The 20,142-nt window shown below is 38.3% G+C and overlaps 1 protein-coding gene across 1 annotated transcript; it reads left to right on the plus strand.

The window, feature by feature from the left end:
• Positions 1–1,039: 1,039 nt before the first annotated feature.
• DDX18 (DEAD-box helicase 18) lies at positions 1,040–12,462 on the plus strand. The gene is made up of 14 exons (XM_074828631.1): positions 1,040–1,222; positions 1,349–1,528; positions 2,537–2,680; positions 3,195–3,330; positions 3,810–3,910; positions 4,028–4,227; positions 4,316–4,430; positions 5,584–5,723; positions 6,579–6,740; positions 7,725–7,877; positions 8,579–8,692; positions 9,362–9,418; positions 10,732–10,909; positions 11,540–12,462. Exons 1-14 carry the CDS (start codon positions 1,105–1,107, stop codon positions 11,680–11,682), a joined length of 1,941 nt encoding a protein of 646 aa, XP_074684732.1. The 5' UTR covers positions 1,040–1,104; the 3' UTR covers positions 11,683–12,462.
• Positions 12,463–20,142: the final 7,680 nt, after the last annotated feature.

Raw genomic sequence — 20,142 nt, forward strand, 5'->3', positions numbered from 1 at the left:
AGATACATCCTGTCAGAAATGCACAAAGAAAAAAGTGGCTAAGAAAGAACAGCTTGGCCGGACAAGAGTTGGGAAACATCCAAGGAGAAGAAATTGTCCTCAAAAGACTCGTGACCATAAAAGGGAAAAAGGAGCAGGGGGCTAACTCCCCAAACTACCACCAACGACCACCCGACACCCCCACACAAGCGTAGTGCAGTTTTCCAACACGAGCATTATGTAAACATAATAGATAGGCAGAAAGGTGGAGACTTCTTGGAAAATGTATGAATATTCGTGTCTTTAAGGTATATAAAGGATGAAATTTTTAGTGTATGCACGTTAGGTGGAATGATCCCCCGTGCATCCCGCACTGCAATAAAGAACGCTTGCTTTCTAAAACTCCAAAAGGAGTCTTAAAAGTTCCTCTACCGGCTTTTACGGGAACAGTTTCACCAGCTTTAGTGCTGGAAGTCGGCACGAAAGCCTGCACGGCCGCGCGGTGCCTGCCCCGGGGGTGCCCTCGGAGCGCACAGCCGGCGGGAAGCCCCAGTTTCGGCCGCTGCTGGGGGGCACCCAGCCGTGCCTCTCGCCCCCCGGCCTGCAACGAGAGGAGGGCACGCAGGGTGTCCCCAGAGCCACCTCTCCCGCAGGTGCTAAATTTGAACCACACGGGTGGATGCCCGGGATCGTTCCTTCCTCCCGTTGGAGTTAGAACACCTGTGACCGTGAGGGGAGGCACCACCACCGGGCAAACGGGCGCTGTGGGGCAGCGGGTGTCTGTGGTGGAGATAGCGGCTCCCTTCCTCAGGGCAAAAGGGGGCGTTTTCCACCCGCGCTGGCTGAGCTACAGGGGCCGGGCGGGGGGGACAACGTCCCACGGCAGGACAGGCGGTGCGGGCCCCCCGCCGTGTCCGGGGTCCCCGCCATGAGGGACGAGGAGACCCCACCGCTGCCGCCAAGGCGCCGCTCCCGCCCGAGCGCGCGGCGCTGCCTCCGCCGGGCCGCCAGGGGCCGCTGCGGGCCTCCCGTCAGGCCTTGCGGCGGCGAGGGGGCCCGGTGGTGCCCGGATGTGCCGCTCCTGTTCCCCACGTGTGGCGGCGAGAGCGGAGCCGGGCGGCGGAGATGTCGGTGTCGGTGGCCGCGGGCAACTTGCCTATGCGGCTGCTCCGCAGGAAGATCCACAAGCGCAACCTGAAGCTGCGGGAGCGCAACCTGAAGCTGCGGGCGGCCGAGGCGGCAGGTACGGCCGGACCGGGAGGGAGGGCCTGCGGAGCGTCTCCTCGGCTGGGCGGTTGCGGAGCTGTCGCTGACTTTGTGGGGTTTTTTCCTTCTCTCTCTCTCCGAAACGTGGCTCCGCGCCGTGCAGTGCCTGCGCCCGACGAGGCGGCGTCGCAGGGTCCCCCGGAGGAGGAGGCGGCGGAGGCGGCGGCGGCCCCCGAGGTAGACGCGGCCTCGGAGGGCGCGAATGGTGCCGGCCCCCGCGGCGGGGAGGTGAAGAGGAGGAAGAAGAAGAAGAAGAGGAAAGCGGCGGCTGATGCGGGAGGTGGTACGTTGTCTTAACAAATACAGCCTGTCTCCCGGGGCTGAGTTGTTATTGGAGACCCCAAAAAGCGCCTACTTTCGGTTTGCGCCCTGTCGGCGGGAATTTGTGGGCTGGACTCAGAGAAGTAGCAGGGGTTGGCCTGGGGTACGTTTTAACGCCCTGGAGGTTTTCAGTCTTACCCGTTTTCTTATTCCAGCGGTAACATTTGAATTCTAATATGTACTAAACCTCTAGCAACCAATTTAATTGTTACATAGGATACTGCTTTGTAACATTGTTTAGATGTTTTGCTTGTTCTTTGTGCAGATTATATCTACTATTTTTCAAAGTAGAGCTTTGACAGATGGATGGTTTCTGTCCCTGCATGTCCAGGCAGTGTGTCTTGTTAGTAACACATCCAGCCTTTAGCAACATCTGTATATTATGAAACAAAAGTATACTGGGAAACTACCTCCGAAAATTGCATCCTGCAAATATTGCTGGATTTTTGTATATTTTCATACATTATATATACACACGCATATATATTTCTATGTATTTGAAACTTCTACCTCTTACATGTTTGATCTCTGTGACTTATCGCATGGTTATGCAAAAAACCACATGTTTTCATGCAGTTCTCTGAGGATTCAGGTACTTGGAACAGAACAAACGTTACATTTCACATGACCTGAGTGCAAACCATGTTGGAAACTTGATGTCTACATTAGAGATAGGAAAGAATTTTGTAAATTCTTCCTCATTTCAACAGAAAATCTCATATCCTGTACATTAAGCTTCATTGTTCTACTGTGCAAAGTGGATGGTGTACAAGGAACTTCAGAGTTTTTTGCTCCCTGCCTCAGAAAGTTCCATAGAAACCTTGCCTGCCCTTCTTTCACCCCATGAAAAAAGCATGACATTTGTGAGTGGTTTACAGAGTAAAGGAATTCACTCTCTGCAACAGCTTTTAGTGGTGAACATGTCCTTCATGTCCCTAACTGACTTGTCTTCTGTAAAATAACACTCTAGATACAGAAACTAAAAAAGCAAAAACTGAAGAAGATGAATCTGTGGAGGTAGAAGATGAAGCAAAGCAGGATTCTGGAGAGAAAGAAGTAGAAGAGGAGGAGGGGGAGGAGGATGAAGTGCCCAGTTTACCACTAGGTGTAACAGGTACCTCGTGTTCTCTTTCTCATATGTGTGCAAAAATCCAAGGTCTAACGCTTTCTTCCAGAGCAAGTTGCAGTTTTCAAATTAGCTTTATAACTCAGGTGTGTGAATATAGGTGGCATGAAGCTGGCAGCTGTACAGCTATTACTGAGTTACTGTTCTCTGAAATTGTCATTATGTACATGGTCCTACTAGTCTTAAAATTACTAGTGAAAATCCGTTTTAAAATATATACACACACGTTTATCTGTAGAGGAAGAAGCCAACGAAGAGCAAGATGGAGGTATATGACTAGTAAATTTGGCAGGAGAAGCAGTGCATTTTTAACAGCTCTGTGTAGAACTGTTAGGAACACATTAATAGAGAATATTTTGTTGGTGTCTTCAGATTTTATGGTAGCAAGGAATAAGAAAAAGTTCTTTGATTATTTTTTCATCTAGGTCTGGGTAATCTCAGAGAACAGATGGAATTGAAGACATAAGTTTCAATATTTTTTTATTTTCCCCCCTCACTTCAGGTGCTTTTGAAGACAATTCATTTACTTCCCTGGCTGGTCTTGTCAGTGAGAATACACTGAAAGGCATAAATGACATGGGTTTTACACACATGACCGAAATTCAGCATAAAAGTATTAAGCCGCTTCTGGAAGGCAGGTAAGAAATACATCTTTTTAATCCCTATATTGACCCCAAATGTAAATTTTGCTAGCAAGCTAAATACATGAGATGTGACTTTGTGCAGCTAAATGGGTTTTTTTAAAATTGTTCTTATATATGTTTTATATATTTTGTTTATAGGCATTAATACAAGTTAATAAAGTATATCTGTGTTGCATGCAAACAGATGCTTAGGGTAAGCTCATGGAAGCTGTTTTGCATTTGGCTATGAAAGCAGGGAAGTCTGTTTTCACTGATCTTGTCAGTGTGTCTCAAAGACAGTGTCTCACAGTCACTGGAGACACAGTGACCGATTGCTGTGGACCCCATCTGCCACCGAGCTCTTAATACCGACTCTAGTGTTTTCCTTTAAGCCGTGTTAATGTTTTTACATTGTTGATGTTGTTCAAAATAGGATTGCTCTTTTCTCCATATGATCAACTAAATCCTCCTTTTTCTAACTTTGCTGCATACAGGGATATTTTAGCAGCTGCAAAAACAGGCAGTGGCAAAACACTTGCGTTTCTTATTCCTGCAGTAGAGCTCATCTACAAGCTGAAATTCATGCCTAGAAATGGTAAGGCTCTTCATTTCACAGTTGAATTTTACTGTGGTGCAGCCATTTAGGGATCTGGCTAGGAGGGGGATTGGATGCGTTGTAACTTACTCCTGTCTGATTGATGTATTTTTTTAGGAACGGGTGTTATTATTCTTTCTCCTACTCGAGAGCTTGCTATGCAAACCTATGGAGTTCTGAAAGAACTTATGAATCATCATGTTCACACCTATGGGCTGATAATGGGAGGCAGTAACAGATCAGCAGAAGCACAGAAACTTGGAAATGGAATCAACATTATTGTAGCCACACCAGGAAGACTGCTGGATCATATGCAGGTAGATAAAATATTGATGTCTAATCTGCATTATTAAAACATAATAAAACTCCTGTCCCTGTCTGACTCTGAATTTGTTAATCTTCTAGAACACTCCAGGTTTCATGTATAAGAACTTGCAGTGTTTGGTAATTGATGAGGCGGATCGTATCTTGGAGGTTGGATTTGAAGAAGAAATGAAACAGATCATAAAACTTCTACCAAGTAAGAAAAAAAAAAAAGTCTTTTCTGGAAATCACTTGACTAACATTATGTCTTCTTTATGACTCAATTATTATAAGAGAAGTCATTAATTTTTATAGTTCTGTAAATGCACTTCAGAGGGATTGTCTTACTCTGTCCTTTTTTGTGATAGCTAGTATATATTACTTTATTTAACATCATTTATCTGAAAGACAGGGTTTTCATATGCACTTTCGGAATATAATTCGGTTCATATAAGATCCTTCTAGTTTAACATCTGTGTTCTCTCATTCATCTTCCTCTGCTCGTTTATTTCCTACAATTCATTATTTCCTAATAAGGCTTAAATATAAAGGAAAAAGTCTTCTGACTTACAGTTCGAATTTTCTTCATACCTCCAAGAACAGTATCTTAAGGAATTTTAAGTATTTACCTTAAAATTTTCTTTTCCTAGTTTTTCATTTAGTTATTCCTTGTAATTGATGTATTAAACACATTCTCAGAGTCAGTGAGGCTCTGCCTTTAACTTCCAACATGCAGAAACCTCTCCTCCATGGAAATAGTATGTAAAAACTCAGTGATAAATATTTTGAGGTTCCCCATCTTAAATATTCAGATCTGCATGTTTAGATTTGTATATTTGCATTTTAATAAATGACATCCTGTGAAGAGTGTTAATGACCAGTGCTAAAACCTGAAGGGGAAGGAAGAGTGGGAAAATGACATGTTCATTGTGAAGTGGAAAATTATAGATAAAAGAAATTTTTGCACAATCTCTAGCATGATTCTTTTTTTTTCTAAACAAAAACATTTTAATATTCATGGGATTGAAATCAATTTATAGTTAGAATTACAAGGTCAGTCTCTATTTAAATCATTGTTTTGTGTCTAAATTGGAGTGCAAATGATTACTAACATTTTCCCAGGGAGAAAGAATACTGTGTTTTGATAGCTGCAAGGACTTTGTGGGTGGAGGCAGCCTAAATAAACATCCTGTACAATCCCTAATACAAATACACCTGTCTTTGTCAGTAGCAGTATGTTTGAATTAGAATTTAATTGAAAACAGTAGAAGACTTGCTCAGGGAAGTTTGCAGCTAGAGATTTTATGGACTTGCTATTTGAATTCCCCTTTAAAAGAAGAGGTGGTCTTTCAAAATAAATACTTTTTCAGAGCGCAGACAGACGATGCTTTTTTCTGCTACACAAACCAGAAAGGTTGAAGATCTGGCAAAGATCTCTCTGAAGAAAGAGCCACTATACGTTGGGGTTGATGATAACAAGGAGACAGCAACAGTAGACGGTCTTGAACAGGTAAAACGCAAATGTTATTGGAAGGACACACCAAGTCCTATGTGTTTTTAACTGGGTTGTACAAACACTGTCTTAAAGGGTGTCTACCATCCTAATGGACAAAAGCTATCAGTTGCTTAAAGGGCTTTTTTCAGTCTGCTAACTACAGTAAGTTACAAGCATCTACTCAATGTTTGCTGGACAGATGAAATAAAAGCTTATTAAATAGTAATATAGTTACTTACAGTTGTCTATTTCTACCTGTATTACATACCTAAGCTCCAATCTATACTACATACGTAAGCTCCAGTTGTCTTTCTAACTGTATTCTCCACATTACTGACTAGGTATATACTTCAGATAGATTTCATTGTTGCTGCTTCAGACAATAGCTAAATCAGTTTCCGTGTTTGTACAGTTGACATGATGAGTCTTGTTTCAAAATTACTAGTAGCTGTATATTACCTAAAAAGAGTAAACCAGTAGCAAGATCTGCATAAAGTTCTTGAAATCATAAAAAATTTTAAGAACCCTATGCAGTTTTTTTCATGACTAATGTCAGTAATTCAGAGTTCTTGAAATGAATTTTTACTGTATAAACTAATCACTTTTCACTGAACATAAAGTAGTTTGGAGACTTAAAAATTGCTTCTTCGGGTTAGTATAAGTTTCTTGCTAAGATCATAATCTTTAGGAGTTTCATATACCAAGGTGAGGTACAGATGATAAATCAAATAGTTAATTTTTCCAGCCGTATTGGGCCAAACCATCTGGCATATTTGTTTCACAACATAACACTTCCCTGATTTAATTGTATTGCTGAAAGAAAAGTTGATTCCATACTACTCTATTTAACATTATTTAAAAATTTTCCAGGGGTATGTAGTGTGTCCGTCTGAAAAAAGATTCCTGTTGCTCTTCACATTCCTCAAGAAGAACCGGAAGAAGAAACTAATGGTATTTTTTTCTTCGTGTATGTCAGTGAAGTACCACTATGAATTACTCAACTATATTGATCTGCCTGTTTTGGCCATTCATGTAAGTATTTTATTCATTGATTTATTTTTAATTAATCCGATAGTACCTGTAAGTTGTTACCGACCTTACATTTGCTGTGTTTATTTAAGTCCAGTTTCTAATAAACAGACACCCTACTCACAAATTGATGGTGATCTTGATTAGTCTGTAGAGGAAGGAGACAAAGCAAAGAGCTAATAACAACACTTCAGTATTGTTAATCTTGGTAGTTTCCAAACCAGGGCAGAACACTGATATTAGTTTATGTTCTGTGTGTAGAAAACTTTCTGTTTTCTTCCAAGGGGTTGCCTTTCACAAGCAAAAAAACTCGAGTTGTGGATCAAATATTGCCAGAGGAATCCAAGCACTCTGATTCCTGAAGTGGTGGGTGCTTTTTCTAAGGCCAGGGTGATCTTTGGTTTTATGCCAATTCTTAACCATTCAGATGAGTATTTTAATTTTTTTGTCAAAACCACAAAATGCATAGTTTAAGAGAAAAAATTGACTGAAAAATGTATAAAAGAGAACTGACTGCAAATGTCCTTTTTTGTTTTATTCTTTGGGGAATTTTTTTGCTATATTTTGATAGAACTGTTACAAGTGTGGTGTTGATTGTATTTTTTTAACTTGTAATCTATCTAACATATTGCTAGACTCGCAAATGTCCTTTTTCTGAATGTCAGGCATTTTTGCAGCCCTCCTGAAAATAATGCTTATGCAACCAAATTTTTAATGCTTTGGAAAGTACAGCATAACCTCTGAGAGATCCCACTTCAGGTAGCCCTGTGCTGTTGACTGTGGTGGCATTGTTTCTTCACTGCAGAATGGTCCTGCTTGGTCTGTACAAGTCTATGATATGGAAAGATGCCCCAAATTATTTTGTATTTTTGGCAGTGATATAATATGTGAAATGGGAAATTAGATTTAAGCTTACAAATTGGCAGATTTTTTAAAGTGGGGTTTTTTTTAGTTATTTCATTCTTAATGTGTTTGTTTTCCTTTTAGGGCAAACAGAAACAAACCAAACGTACTACAACATTTTTTCAGTTCTGTAATGCAGAATCTGGAATACTCTTGTGCACTGATGTAGCTGCCAGAGGATTGGATATTCCTGAAGTTGACTGGATTGTCCAGTATGACCCTCCAGATGATCCAAAAGTAAGTTAGGAAAATAAAGAAACTTCACAGCAACAAATCGAATCCTATCTATAAACATAGTTGCAAAGAAAAGCTGAAGCTGCTGCTTGACAGCAGTCAGGATTCAGCCATGTTCATATCTAGCCACTGATTTCTTCCACTTCTCTTCACCAGCTCCTAGGACTTGCTGCACATAGCTGAGACCTTCTGCTTTTTAAAATGTTACTCTTTGTGCTGTTAATTTAAAATCTAATCAGCTAACCAACAAAACACTTCTCGGGAGGAGTATGAGTTTATATATGCATCCCTGTGTCTCCTAACACCTTTTCCAGTGGAAGTTTGATTTTTATTTAAAACACGGTATTCTTATTTGAATAAGTGTCCAGTGTAAACAATCGAAACTCAAAAAACTCAGAAATATGCACAGCAAATATACCAAAAGCAAAGTTTAATTTTCAGTTACAGCAGACTAGGAATATTTTCCTTCAGTAGAAGATAAAATACTTTTAGTCAGGGGTTCTGTCTCATCTAATTATCCATTGCATCTTCAGCACTTGGCTTCCCTCATCTATTTGTCAGTGCTAAGAAAAAGTCTTAAAAAATCATGGATGATGCATTACACTACATTAATGTTAGATTTGGGGGGGGAGGGTGTGGAGCTGTTTGATTATTACATGTTTGAAAGACTGATTGGACTTGCTGTTTCTTATTCTTCTGAAAAGGAATATATTCATCGTGTTGGTAGAACTGCCAGAGGCATAAATGGTAGAGGACATGCTCTGCTCATTTTACGACCAGAAGAATTGGGCTTTCTTCGTTACCTAAAACAAGCCAGGGTAAACTTACATTTAGATACTTTTTTTTTTTTTTTTACTGTGCAACAGGTTTATAGACACAAAAACTGTACTCATTAATCACTTGTAATTTTTTAGCAAAACTGAACATCTGACTTTAAAGTCAGCATCACGAAAGTAAATATTGAGTGTAATTACAATTGTTCTGCAACTGTGCAACTTGTGTTACTGAAAAATAAATAATTTCCTGTGACCTCCCTGTGGAAGGATACTGAGAGTTTGACCATCCAGAGAAAATTAAAACCTGTTGCTTGTGCAGTTTTTATTTTTTCTGTGCAAAGAGTCAATTGCATTTTGTTCAATTCCAAAAGAAGGGTACATTCTGCTAAATGTAATCATTTTAATATGATAGGACTGCACATAGTTTCTTGGTTGCTTTCCTTATGGGCTTGTTCACGCTCCAGAGTTTTGTCACTTGTAACTAAAGTGGGGTAGCTTCTAAAGCAAAAGCTAAAGTGGTGTCATATTGAGCATCTTTATTACTCAAGCTTACTGACGTATTGATTTAAAGGCACTTTACAGATACACCTGCGGTATTAAAACAAAAAAACCTGTTATCTAGCAGGTCTTTTTCTATTTGTCTTAGGAAACACATTCACTATTTACACAGTGTAAACAATTTTGGTATTTTCTTTCTTTTTTTTTTTTAAGGTTCCATTAAGTGAATTTGAATTTTCTTGGTCAAAAATTTCAGACATCCAGTCTCAGGTATGAAATGACTACATACTACAGCTACTCAGAATATCCATATAATAATTTACATGGAGAATGTGAGTCTATAACAACTGCAGTTTAAAAATATATATGCTTGTTTGGGAAAGTTCCTGTAGATCAGTACTGTGCAGTAAATTCTCCTGTCATGTTGTTCCTTGATGACAGTAAATCGATAAAATGTTTAGAAGCTAAAGATTAATTTTAATATCTAGTACTAAGTTGTCATCATTATATGATACAAATTTGCTTGTAAGAATTTTTTGGCATTGCATCGCAAAACCACACTGGTGTAAACCTGCTCTCAGCTTTTGAACAGAATGTTCTGTCTGGCATAGTAAGCGGAGTTTCAGTAGCTTTTAATGAATAGTTACGTACGTTCAGATTCATTGTGAGTAACATATGTCTTGTAAGGTGATTTACTTAGACTTCAGTGTGCAGAAAGAGATGTTAGTCCAGGTGTATTTTTAACTAGCTGGTGTTAATAAAGCCCAGAATTGGCTAAACCTGTTTTGTGCTCGAGTGCTACAAAAATAGCCATGGAGCACAAAGTTGAACAGAATAGCACAGGTAGTTCTGTAAATGTGAATTTCTGTTACTTAGTTCTGTGAATCATTCTTTTGATAAGAGCTCTATAAAGCTTCTTTGCAGTAACAAATTTGAAGTAGCAAGTACAAGAAGCAATGAAGACAGTCTTTACAGAAAGAGATTCCTAGTTAAGAATAATTCGGAAGTAATGATACCTAATGTAACTTACCTTTAGTATGCTGATGTTAAACATCAAATGAGACACTTGGATCTAAAGAGCATTGGAAAGTTAGCCCACAACACATAAAATGTGCATCTGCATTTTTGTCTTAGAATTAGTACTGTTTATTTTACAATGCATTTGCACCATAATAGATAAGACTATGTATAGAATTACATGGAATAGTACAGTTTAGATGTCTGACTTTAAAAGTATAAGGTCATTGTCCATTAATTTTCAATGCACGTAGTTTCAGGGTGTGGCTGCAGTTGTATACTCCTTCTTGATTAACTTGTTTGGGACAACCCAATTTAATAGTTTTGTAAATTTTCGTATTGCTGAGGATTTGTACTGTAATTCAGCTTCAGGCTCTTTTTGTCCCCCTGTTTATAAAAGCACTCCGATATATGTATGTGCACTCTACTGTCACGGGGCAATTTTGCTGAAATTAATAGTGAATGTCACTGCAACTCACACGTAAATAATCTGCTTCAATATAATTTATACACTTGTTCCAGCTATAATTGTTTTGTGTTTTTTTTATTTTATATTCCTTCACCAGCTGGAAAAACTGATTGAGAAGAACTACTTCCTTCACAAGTCGGCCCAGGAAGCATACAAAGCTTACATTAGAGCTTATGACTCCCATTCTCTGAAGCAGATCTATAATGTCAATAACTTGGATCTTCCCAAAGTCAGCCTTTCCTTTGGTTTTAAAGTTCCTCCATTTGTTGACCTCAGTATCCTTTTACTGCAGTGTTTCAAAGCTGAATTTCTGTGTTACAAATGTTAAATGAAGCTTACTGAAACTCCTATGCTACTTCAAATTCTGATTTTTTTTTTTTTTGGCTATTAGTCACATAAATACATCATGCTCCAACAATAGTTTATCAAAGAAAATGTTAAAAGTAAATATTAAAACTGCAGAAATTGCCTGCAAACAGCTATGTTTTAGTGCCCGTACATGCTGTATGTGGTTCTGTTGCTGGAATGCATATATGCATACATGTTCTAGAGTACTGTTCTCCATGCAAAATTATTTTCATTGAAAGGTACGTGCTTAAGTTAATAATCATGGAATACTGAAATAGAGGGGCAAGAGATGAAACAGAAGACTACCTAGATTACTGCCAAACCTGCCAGTGGATGGAATTTGAAGCGGTAGTACTTTGGCCACCTTAGTTGGACAACTGCAGGAATAAAAGCATTATTTAGAACCACAGGCACAAAGTTCTAGTTTTGTCTGTAGTTAGCAACTCAACTTTTTGTATAATGCTGCTATTTTTTCTCACATTCATAACCCTTACAACACTTAAAAAGCAACATTTCATATTATTCTTTTTTGAGTTCTTTAACCAATAAAATTTCAGATGTGAACAGCAACCATGGCAGAAGACTACAGAAAAGAGGTGGAGGTGGGGGATTTGGTTACCAGAAATCAAAGAACGTCCACAAAGCTAAAATCTTCAAACATATTAGCAAGAAATCGGACAGTCGGCAGTTTTCTCGTTAATCATACATTCATTAAAATGGCTTGTGGCATTGGAATAGACTACCTTGATCAAAGCCATCTGGCAGTTACTTCCAATTTAAACTGCTCTATTCACATTTTTTCAGGGTCTTTATGGTTTTGTTTCTAGGAGCATCTTTTATCTTTCAATTCAGGAAGACTCTGGAAGGGAGACTGAAGATAGAAAAGGAGAATATGGCCAGCTAGTTTTACCATACTTGTAAGGAAGAAGATAGTTGAATATCTTAAGTCAATACTATGGAGCTTTTTATTAAAGACAAAATACTTACTGGTTTTATAGGATAATTTGCTTTACATTTACCCTATTTTTCTATGCACACCTCTGCAGACTGTAGGAGTAGACAACGCAAGGACAGATTACAGTGTGAGATAAAAAAAATTCTGCTCACATGAATCATTGCAAGGGTCTTTAGTGCTGCAGAACTCTGGTTTGTCCATCAGATATGCTGAAGAACATAGGAAGATTTCTTTAGAACAGAACGTATCTGTGAATAATTAAGGCTGTATGAGCTTGTGATTAATTTCAGTCATGGTATCTGTATAACAAGTACAGTGTCCAAGATTAAAAAAAATCTCTTATGCCACATCTGGGATATATTTAATACTGTTTCTTGTAATGTGATAAAATGGTAACATGCTAGTGAAATGTTTGGGTTTTCTTCATGTTCTCTTTGAATTTATCCATCTGGTAATGTCTAGTGTACCGTTATGAATATGTAAAGAAAATTAACAAAAGCAGATTACATAAATTGAAGCACTCAGCCCAGATAATGTTTTTTAAAATATTCCATAACCTCAATGCCGTGAGAATTTTTGCAGTTGTATCTTGTAAATTACAGAAGTGAATTGCTTTTTAGTCTTAATTTATCAGATCAGTGATGGGCAAAGTCAAAAATACTACCACAGGATTGAGGGGGTGGAGAGACTTGATAAGTGAAAAAGTAAAATGGGATATAAATATACTAGAAGGATATTTTAAGGGAGAAATATAAAAGCCCGAAATAGAAGAGGGTGGAATACATATAGCAAACAGAACAAACACAGAGACTAAGTACGAAAAGAATACACAAGTTGGGAAAAGTAGAATAACTATGTATATTAGTTTCATATCTCTACCATTGTAGCAGGTAACTATTCTTATGAGGCAACAATGGTGGTGGGCAATAGTATTTCAAAAATGTACATCCATCAATGCAGGGAAAGACTAAAATGTCACAGAATCCAGAAATCTGGGCCCTGTGTGATTACAGTTAGACAGCTTTTAATTTACATCTGAAACGTAACCCAGGACCAACTATGAATCCAAAAGCATATGTAGTTATTCCGATATAAAATGGACTGTTATTCCTTAGGTCCTTTGAAGTGACATGTCAGATTTAAAACTATGATACCTGCACTGAAGTATTGCAGAAAAACATTAGCAAACTTCCTTTTCACCCTTAGAGAAACAAGATCAGTTTTTTGGGAAAATAGTATGACCATTCTGTTGCTAATGCTTCCACCATTCAGAACTGAGAGTTGCCTTTTTTCTCCTTTTTTGTGAAACAGCTGACTTTGAGCCCTAATGGGCTCTTCAAGATTCTTAATTAACATTGGTCAGATATTAAGAACTATTGATATGTCAAAATATTTAGGTAGATTAATTTTGTTACTAGGATTTGAATGTCTCATGCTTCCAGGGTTGCAATGAAAAAGCAAAATCTTCTCTGAAGGGTAAGCAGTGCTAAGTACGTGATGCCTGGCTCATTGAGTTCTAATCTTTGATTCTGGGTTTGTCTATATATTTATAAATAATGGATATCAAAATAGTTCTCATGTCCATTAATAGCACATTTTAAGAATTCTGAGATAACAGCATCATATAGTTGAAGGGTTCTGTCTACACCTGCAGGCTGTGCAGTTACTTAAACAGGAATTAACTTACATTATAGTGACATTAACTCTGAGACTCATTAGATGAACTGCAAATGTGATTACTTGTAAAGAGATGTAAGCAAAGCTGCAGTAAACCACTGTAAAGATTAGAGCATGGTTATGTGGGCACAAGCAGCGTGAATGAAGTAGTGTGGAGTATTTGTTTGGAACAGGACAAAAGCCAAGGTGATGGGCGCAGTCAGTCAGCACAGGTCTGACCGTGTGCTGTGTAGCCAGAACCGGTTGGGCTTAAAAGTGCCTCAGAATTCCTGCCACTTCTCGAGGTAGGCAAAAATATGCTTCACAGAGAACTGCTTTTTCTGTTGCCCCTCCTCGTGGGACCAGGCGGCTGACTGATTTCCAGGCAGCTAGACAACCTCCAGCTCCACACAGTTTTTTTCTTTGGAAGAGGTGAGGCACTGTCCATTTCTGAAGTCTGATATGAGGACAACTGAAAAATGGGTTTGGCACAAGGCTGCACAGGTCCTTCCTGGTGTATTTGGTTTGCATTTTCTTATGTACACTAATACAAAGAAATCTTTGAACTATCATCTATGAAAGATTAAAAGACCAGATGGTATTGCTCTAGAGTAGTACTAGGTTACCATAAAAAAAAGAGTTAACACTGTTACTTAAACGTTCTAGATGTATAATGGCTGCACAATCTGTAATAATTACAGAGTCTGCTATTGCGCAGTAATTTCCTGATTAAGCAGAAGAGAAATTCCTAAGATGAGACTAAGTGGGAATTGAAAGAGAAGGGCTTCAGCTTCCTGGCTTGTTCAGATGCAGTTACCTTTCTGTTTATGGAATCATAAATGAAAAATAGTTTCTGATGAAATACCTGTGTGTATTGGGCAGCATCTATTCTACTATGGTATTGCAAGAAGTTTAAAAGATTGTCAGACTGATTGGAAATCTAACGTTTCCTTTGCAACTTACCCTGCTATCAATCTTGTGAGCAGTTAATAGACCTCAGCCATCAGACTCTCAAGGCTTGTCTCATAACAGTGACTGATAGGTTGGGGACCAATATTGTGTGCCTTGAGAAATTGCCTTCTTTCTCTGAGAACCTTGACAAAGAAATTGGACTCTTTAAACCACTTAAGGGGGTGATCAAAACTGTCCTGCTTGAACTGGAAGATTTTTTTGACAGTTCTTGGAACAGACCCATAAAGGAGAATTCCATTGCTGAGCTACTGCTCATAATCATGAAAAATCTTGTCATGAGTTTCCTGTGCCATAACGCTCCCGAGTTATAGACAAGCACAAGACTAGTCAGAAAGTGTTGCCATCAAATTTTTCAGGGTGAATGTCACAGATAGAGGGCTTGTTTATTGACAGTGTAGAGCAGGAATACTGTCTACTTAGGTCTGCTGTAAGGAAGCATGTTTGTATTTGACAGTAATTAGACTTTTTGTCTCACATATGAGTTGACTCAAAGTAAGCTACCAACGCTTTAGATAACGCTAATGATTTGCTTTCAAGCCAGTAATCTAAGGCTCAGGGGAAGCAAGCTCTCACAGGAAGCATGAAAAGGACTATATGATTAAAAATAAATAACATTTTAGTAGAGGCCTCCAATTTCTTCCCCCTGTGAAAGAAGGCAGAGTACTGACAGGATACAGCACAGGTCTCTTTGTTTTTAGTTCTACCACTGTTCTGTTAAGAAGATAGTTCTCCAGTTACTTCAACCTGCCAAAAGTTAGAAGGGACTTTACAGAGATCTAAAAACCTAACAACTAAAAAAGCCAGTTATTAGCCCTTAAAAGGTAGGTTTTTTCAGGGTGGGGTTTTTTTTTTCAAACTAAAATAGTGATGCTGAAAGAAGCCTAGAATCAACTGGCCAAGCATGCAGAATAAAATGTCTCTGCTCTTGACTTTTGCTCTACTAGCTTGATTTCCCCTCAGGATTTTAGCTGCTTGGTTTGACAGGAGAATTCATGCCACTGTTTCCGATGCTTTTGTTTGCTCTAGATTTATAGAAGATGTTGAGCTGTGAAAATAAGAATCCAGCCTCTTGAACTGGAATGCTCTTTACTTCTAAAAAATTTGCTGGCTTGCATCAAAGTCATAAATACTATAATGCTGCTTGTGTCAAATCTCTTTATTGCACAGCCACGTGGGGAAGAAATTACATTTTTTTTCCTCCTCTAAGCCACCACAATAAACTTTTGATACGGAATTGTGAGGAGAGGTAGAGGAAGGATGCCGTTAAGAGACTGGAAGACAAATGGAAAATTGGGGTGCTGTCTAGACACACATTCACTTTGTTATATTGGTGTCATCCAGCTTAAGAACTGCATTCACCTTTCAAAAAAATATCTGAGCATACTCTACAATAGCAGTCCATCTTCCCAAACACTTCTGTAAACTACAACACTGAAAAACATAACCACCTACTATTTTTTCCCAGTTGGTCAGAATTAAAAAGGAGAAAATCATAGGCTCTGCAAAGTCTTGTATAACAGTTCCAAAACTACTTACGATGCTCCTCTATATTGGCTGTCATCTGAAGATATTTAGCCACTCAGGGCTTTCTGAACTCCTCACCTATGAATGTTGAGAATTAGAAGAATATTAAATGTGTTACTCTACATAACTAAACCTAGATGTTTGCTCATAGGGGTTGACAGACCATGTGAATTTGTAGGAGCTATTGAGTCTTCCTTACAAGCTCTGGATAAGTGTTCCTGATATATTGTCACTTCTAATCAATAAAACTCTCTCTGTATGGGAAGAGAAAACAGACTTGAGTAGGACGTAAGTTCTGCCCAGCACCTTTCTCTAATTGTTATTCAGAGACCTGAGAATGAATTTATGAAGGACATAGTAACACTAATACCTACAAAATGTAACTTGAGAGCATAAATGTAACCCTAAAATGACATTGCTTTAAAAAAAAAAAAAAAAGGCCAAACAAAAAAAGTAAAGCAACTTCATCTTTCCACAGAAATTGTATTCACTGATACCTTTACATTCCTCTCTTAATTGTGGTAGAAGAAAAGCCAGCCAAATGGCTTGTAGTAGTAAAAGAGGTTCTTTCATACTAGGAAAAGAATCCTTGACCTGTACTAAGCCCTAGCTGCAGATGGCCTGTAGCAAAACTATGTGAAGTGCTAAATGGGTATTTGAGTATTGTATTTTGCACTTCATTTCAAAATTTCATGAATCTTTTTCTGGTGCTTTGCAAGTACATGCTACTGTAACTTTATGTAAATTCTCCATAATTTTTTGTCCCACTTTCTACATAAATTCATCGGGGGATTATTTGTAAATAGGGATACTTAATAGCACCAATGCTATTGCAGATGCAAACAAATCAATAAGGTATACAGGTTTTAATTAATGTTAATCTCATTCAAAGAATTCTTTCTATGAGTATGAAACTTGTCTATTCAAAAGTATTGCACAGAGAAATAAACCACACACATACACATTCCAAACTTGTACTCATGGTAAATTCATACAAAGGCCTTGCTTTATGTTAGTAGTAATAGGTGGCCCATATAGGGAAGGTTTTTTGAACACTGTCCAAGGAAAGAAGGATGTTTCTACCAAACTTAAGTGTAAAAACAGTTGCTGCACAGGTTTGAAGTGAGCTGGAACAAGAGTCGGAGGCATTTGGGCACCGCAACTTTCTTGGACACCAATCAATGGATGTGGATTCCTAAATAACTTTAAATCTGACACTTTAAAATATTAAAATCCACAAGTGGAAAACCCATGTCTTGTCAAGATAATAATTAAAAAAAAAATAAAATCTGACTCCTCCTCAACATCATTGGCGGTAGCAGAAGCCAATAGTCAAGATCAAACAAATCAGATTTACTCAATTATACACTATTAGTTGAGGGATTTTTTTATGTGGCCACTCTAACAGGAGGAAAGCCTAATGTTAGCAAATCTGCTGCTGTATAATTCATTTTGTATTCATGTGTTGGCCTTAGCTGTACTAGGACTCATTATCTGTTAACATACATGCACACGCCCCTGTGGCAAACCTAATTCATGCAGGTATACTGATCTCTGCTGACTTCCCCTTGTGTTTGAAAACCTTGCGCTTAGTGGCTCACATCCTCATAGGTTACATAAAACTGATACTTGAATGGAAATTATCCTGTCAAAGATTTGCTCATTAATAAAATCAGTACTAGCTAGTATTTATGTGACATCTAGATGCTCCATCACATTTTCAATCATAAAAATATGGAACCAGCTGACAAAGGGCTTTTGAGGGCTTGTTCTTCCCTTGAGCTGAATTTTTTTTTAGATATTTATCAAATTGCAGGATTTTTATAACTGATTTTTATGAAAAATACTTTATAGAGGAGGCTGATGTTCTATTAAAGAGCTAGCAGAGATGAGAGGATGGAATAAAACTGCAGCCACTAGAAGCTCTCATAGGACTTTTGTATCTAAAAAACTGGAAAATGAGTCAAAACAGTCAAGTTCAGTGTAGTTCCTTTATAACGGTCTGAAAATAATCTGTCTCTATCTCCAACAGATAAAAGCAAACTTTTGAAAAACGTAAACTATATTTAAATGTTATATATTTGCTATAAAAAATACAGCATCACTTCACATAATGAGCTGAAATTCTGTTATCTGGATGAATCATCATGCTCCAAAGCTGTTCCTAAGCAGCATACTGTCCTTGAAAGTGCTTGAAAACAGAGAGCTCTAATGAAGCTGGCCTGGGTAGCTGCTGTCTGGTGAAGACAGTCACTTCTTTAGCACAGCTGTACAAAGGGGAGCTTGGACAGGAATTGTAAGGATGTGGGGAGGGTTAAGCTAAGATAAGAACTTTCAGACTGACAGAAAAAATTAAAATTATGACAAGACTGAGTCTGAGGAGATTCATTTCAACGTCTGCAGCCAGAAGAGTGAGTTTTGCAGGTGGTATTTGGAAAGGTGGTAAGGACTAGGAAAAACGTTTTGCAGTTCCTCCCCTCTGTCACAAGTCCTTTTCTTAGCAATTCGCAGGTCACGAGGGAGAAGTGAGAACAGGTGCAAGGGAAGATGTAAAGTATTTCTACTCTTAGACTTATAAGCAGATTACTATTTTCCAACCTTTTGTGTTTTGCATCCCTCAGACTTCTCAGCCCACAAAGCTCCAAACATCCAGATGGAAAGATGATATTTTGTACTTACTGTTAATCCTATCATCTAGCTCCAAGTCCTTAGTCACATATTTATTTACCTATTTTAAGAGCAATGAAGCAGTTGGTGATATCAGTTATCTTTTGAGGATACACGCTGCCATACCTCGTTGAAAAAAGAAACTATGAAGATGCAGACTGGAGTTTCTGAAGTCATTGAAAAGTATCAGTGAATGAAACAAAGGATTTTCAGTGTTTTCATTGCACTTTGACATGAGAGCAATTTGTAATACTCTAACTGTACTTAAAGTAAACTAGGTCCTCCTTTAGTTTCAGTAGAAGAAGAAAAGTGTGTTTTAGTTTTGTCTTTTTTTTTTTTTTATCATTTCATGCAATATTTATTTGCTTTTATGTTATTTAGAATATGTGAATATATGCAAGTCTCCTCATTTTTTAAAATTCCCTCTTCTCTTTTTCAAAGTGTACCCTGGTTTCTGAGACATTGTAATCTGTTGCCATAGCAATCTTTGAGGAGCACTAAGCCTTTGCATTCACAGGACAAGACAGCAGTGGGGTAATTATCAAGAAAAAATAAATCCCTTTGAGACTTTATTCATGCTTCTGTACTATAGGACTAGTTTATTTCAGCCAAGCAGGAAGAAAAAGTGGGAGATTTCAATGCATTTGATGTGTGAACTGCAATGTAACTATCCAGATGTGGGACATAATGTACACATAATAAATAGCGGGAGTAGAGGGATGGCACATACGGCTTCCAGGAAAGGAGGATTTTGAGATCATCTGGGCTGCTTTAATGGTGGCCTACGCATAGTCTGCAACCCACAAATGAAGTACCCTCACACAAGAAAAAGAAAATTTCCTGCAGGAGCAGGAACAAATGGATCATATCCTGGCCCATTTGGGCCCCTAAACATGAAACTTTTGCAGTTAGTCTGAGTTGTGTCTGTTGTTTGCAGTCTTTAATACCTGAGTTATTCAAATAGTGACAAGATTACTTTATTCCTTTATTAAGTTCACAGAATTGGACTGACAATTGTTGAAACATGTAGAAGTGAAAGGGCTTTTTTATCTCTTTCCCTTACTGCTTTTAGGTCCGGGTGCCTTTTAAAGGAATAAAGTGTTGTTCAGTAATTCTTTAGCTGGCATTTAGAAGTGGCATTAACTAACAAAATGAACCACAAATTAGAAAGGAGCAATATGAAGACAAGCATGCGAAGCTGCTTGTGAAGCAGTCACATGCTATCTGCCAACACTGACAAATTTTTACCAATGTGTAATTGTTTCAGATGCTGCTTTAGGTTTAACCTGCAGCAGTATAATGAATATATTTATTTGCTTTATTGTACATCTGGTGAGTGAGGCGGCATCCAAAAGTTAACCGTAAAGCAGCCTGGTTATTCTGATT

This window comes from Strix aluco, chromosome 6, assembly GCF_031877795.1.
Source record: "Strix aluco isolate bStrAlu1 chromosome 6, bStrAlu1.hap1, whole genome shotgun sequence".
Classification (NCBI taxonomy): domain Eukaryota; kingdom Metazoa; phylum Chordata; class Aves; order Strigiformes; family Strigidae; genus Strix; species Strix aluco.

Bases quoted from the DNA above. Each gene is read 5' to 3' on its own strand.
- DDX18 (XM_074828631.1), top strand. From the start codon at position 1,105: ATGTCGGTGTCGGTGGCCGCGGGCAACTTGCCTATGCGGCTGCTCCGC. The intron at 3,911-4,027 runs GTAAGGCTCTTC...GTATTTTTTTAG, and splicing joins GAAATTCATGCCTAGAAATG to GAACGGGTGTTATTATTCTT. The intron at 8,693-9,361 runs GTAAACTTACAT...TTTTTTTTTAAG, and splicing joins GTTACCTAAAACAAGCCAGG to GTTCCATTAAGTGAATTTGA.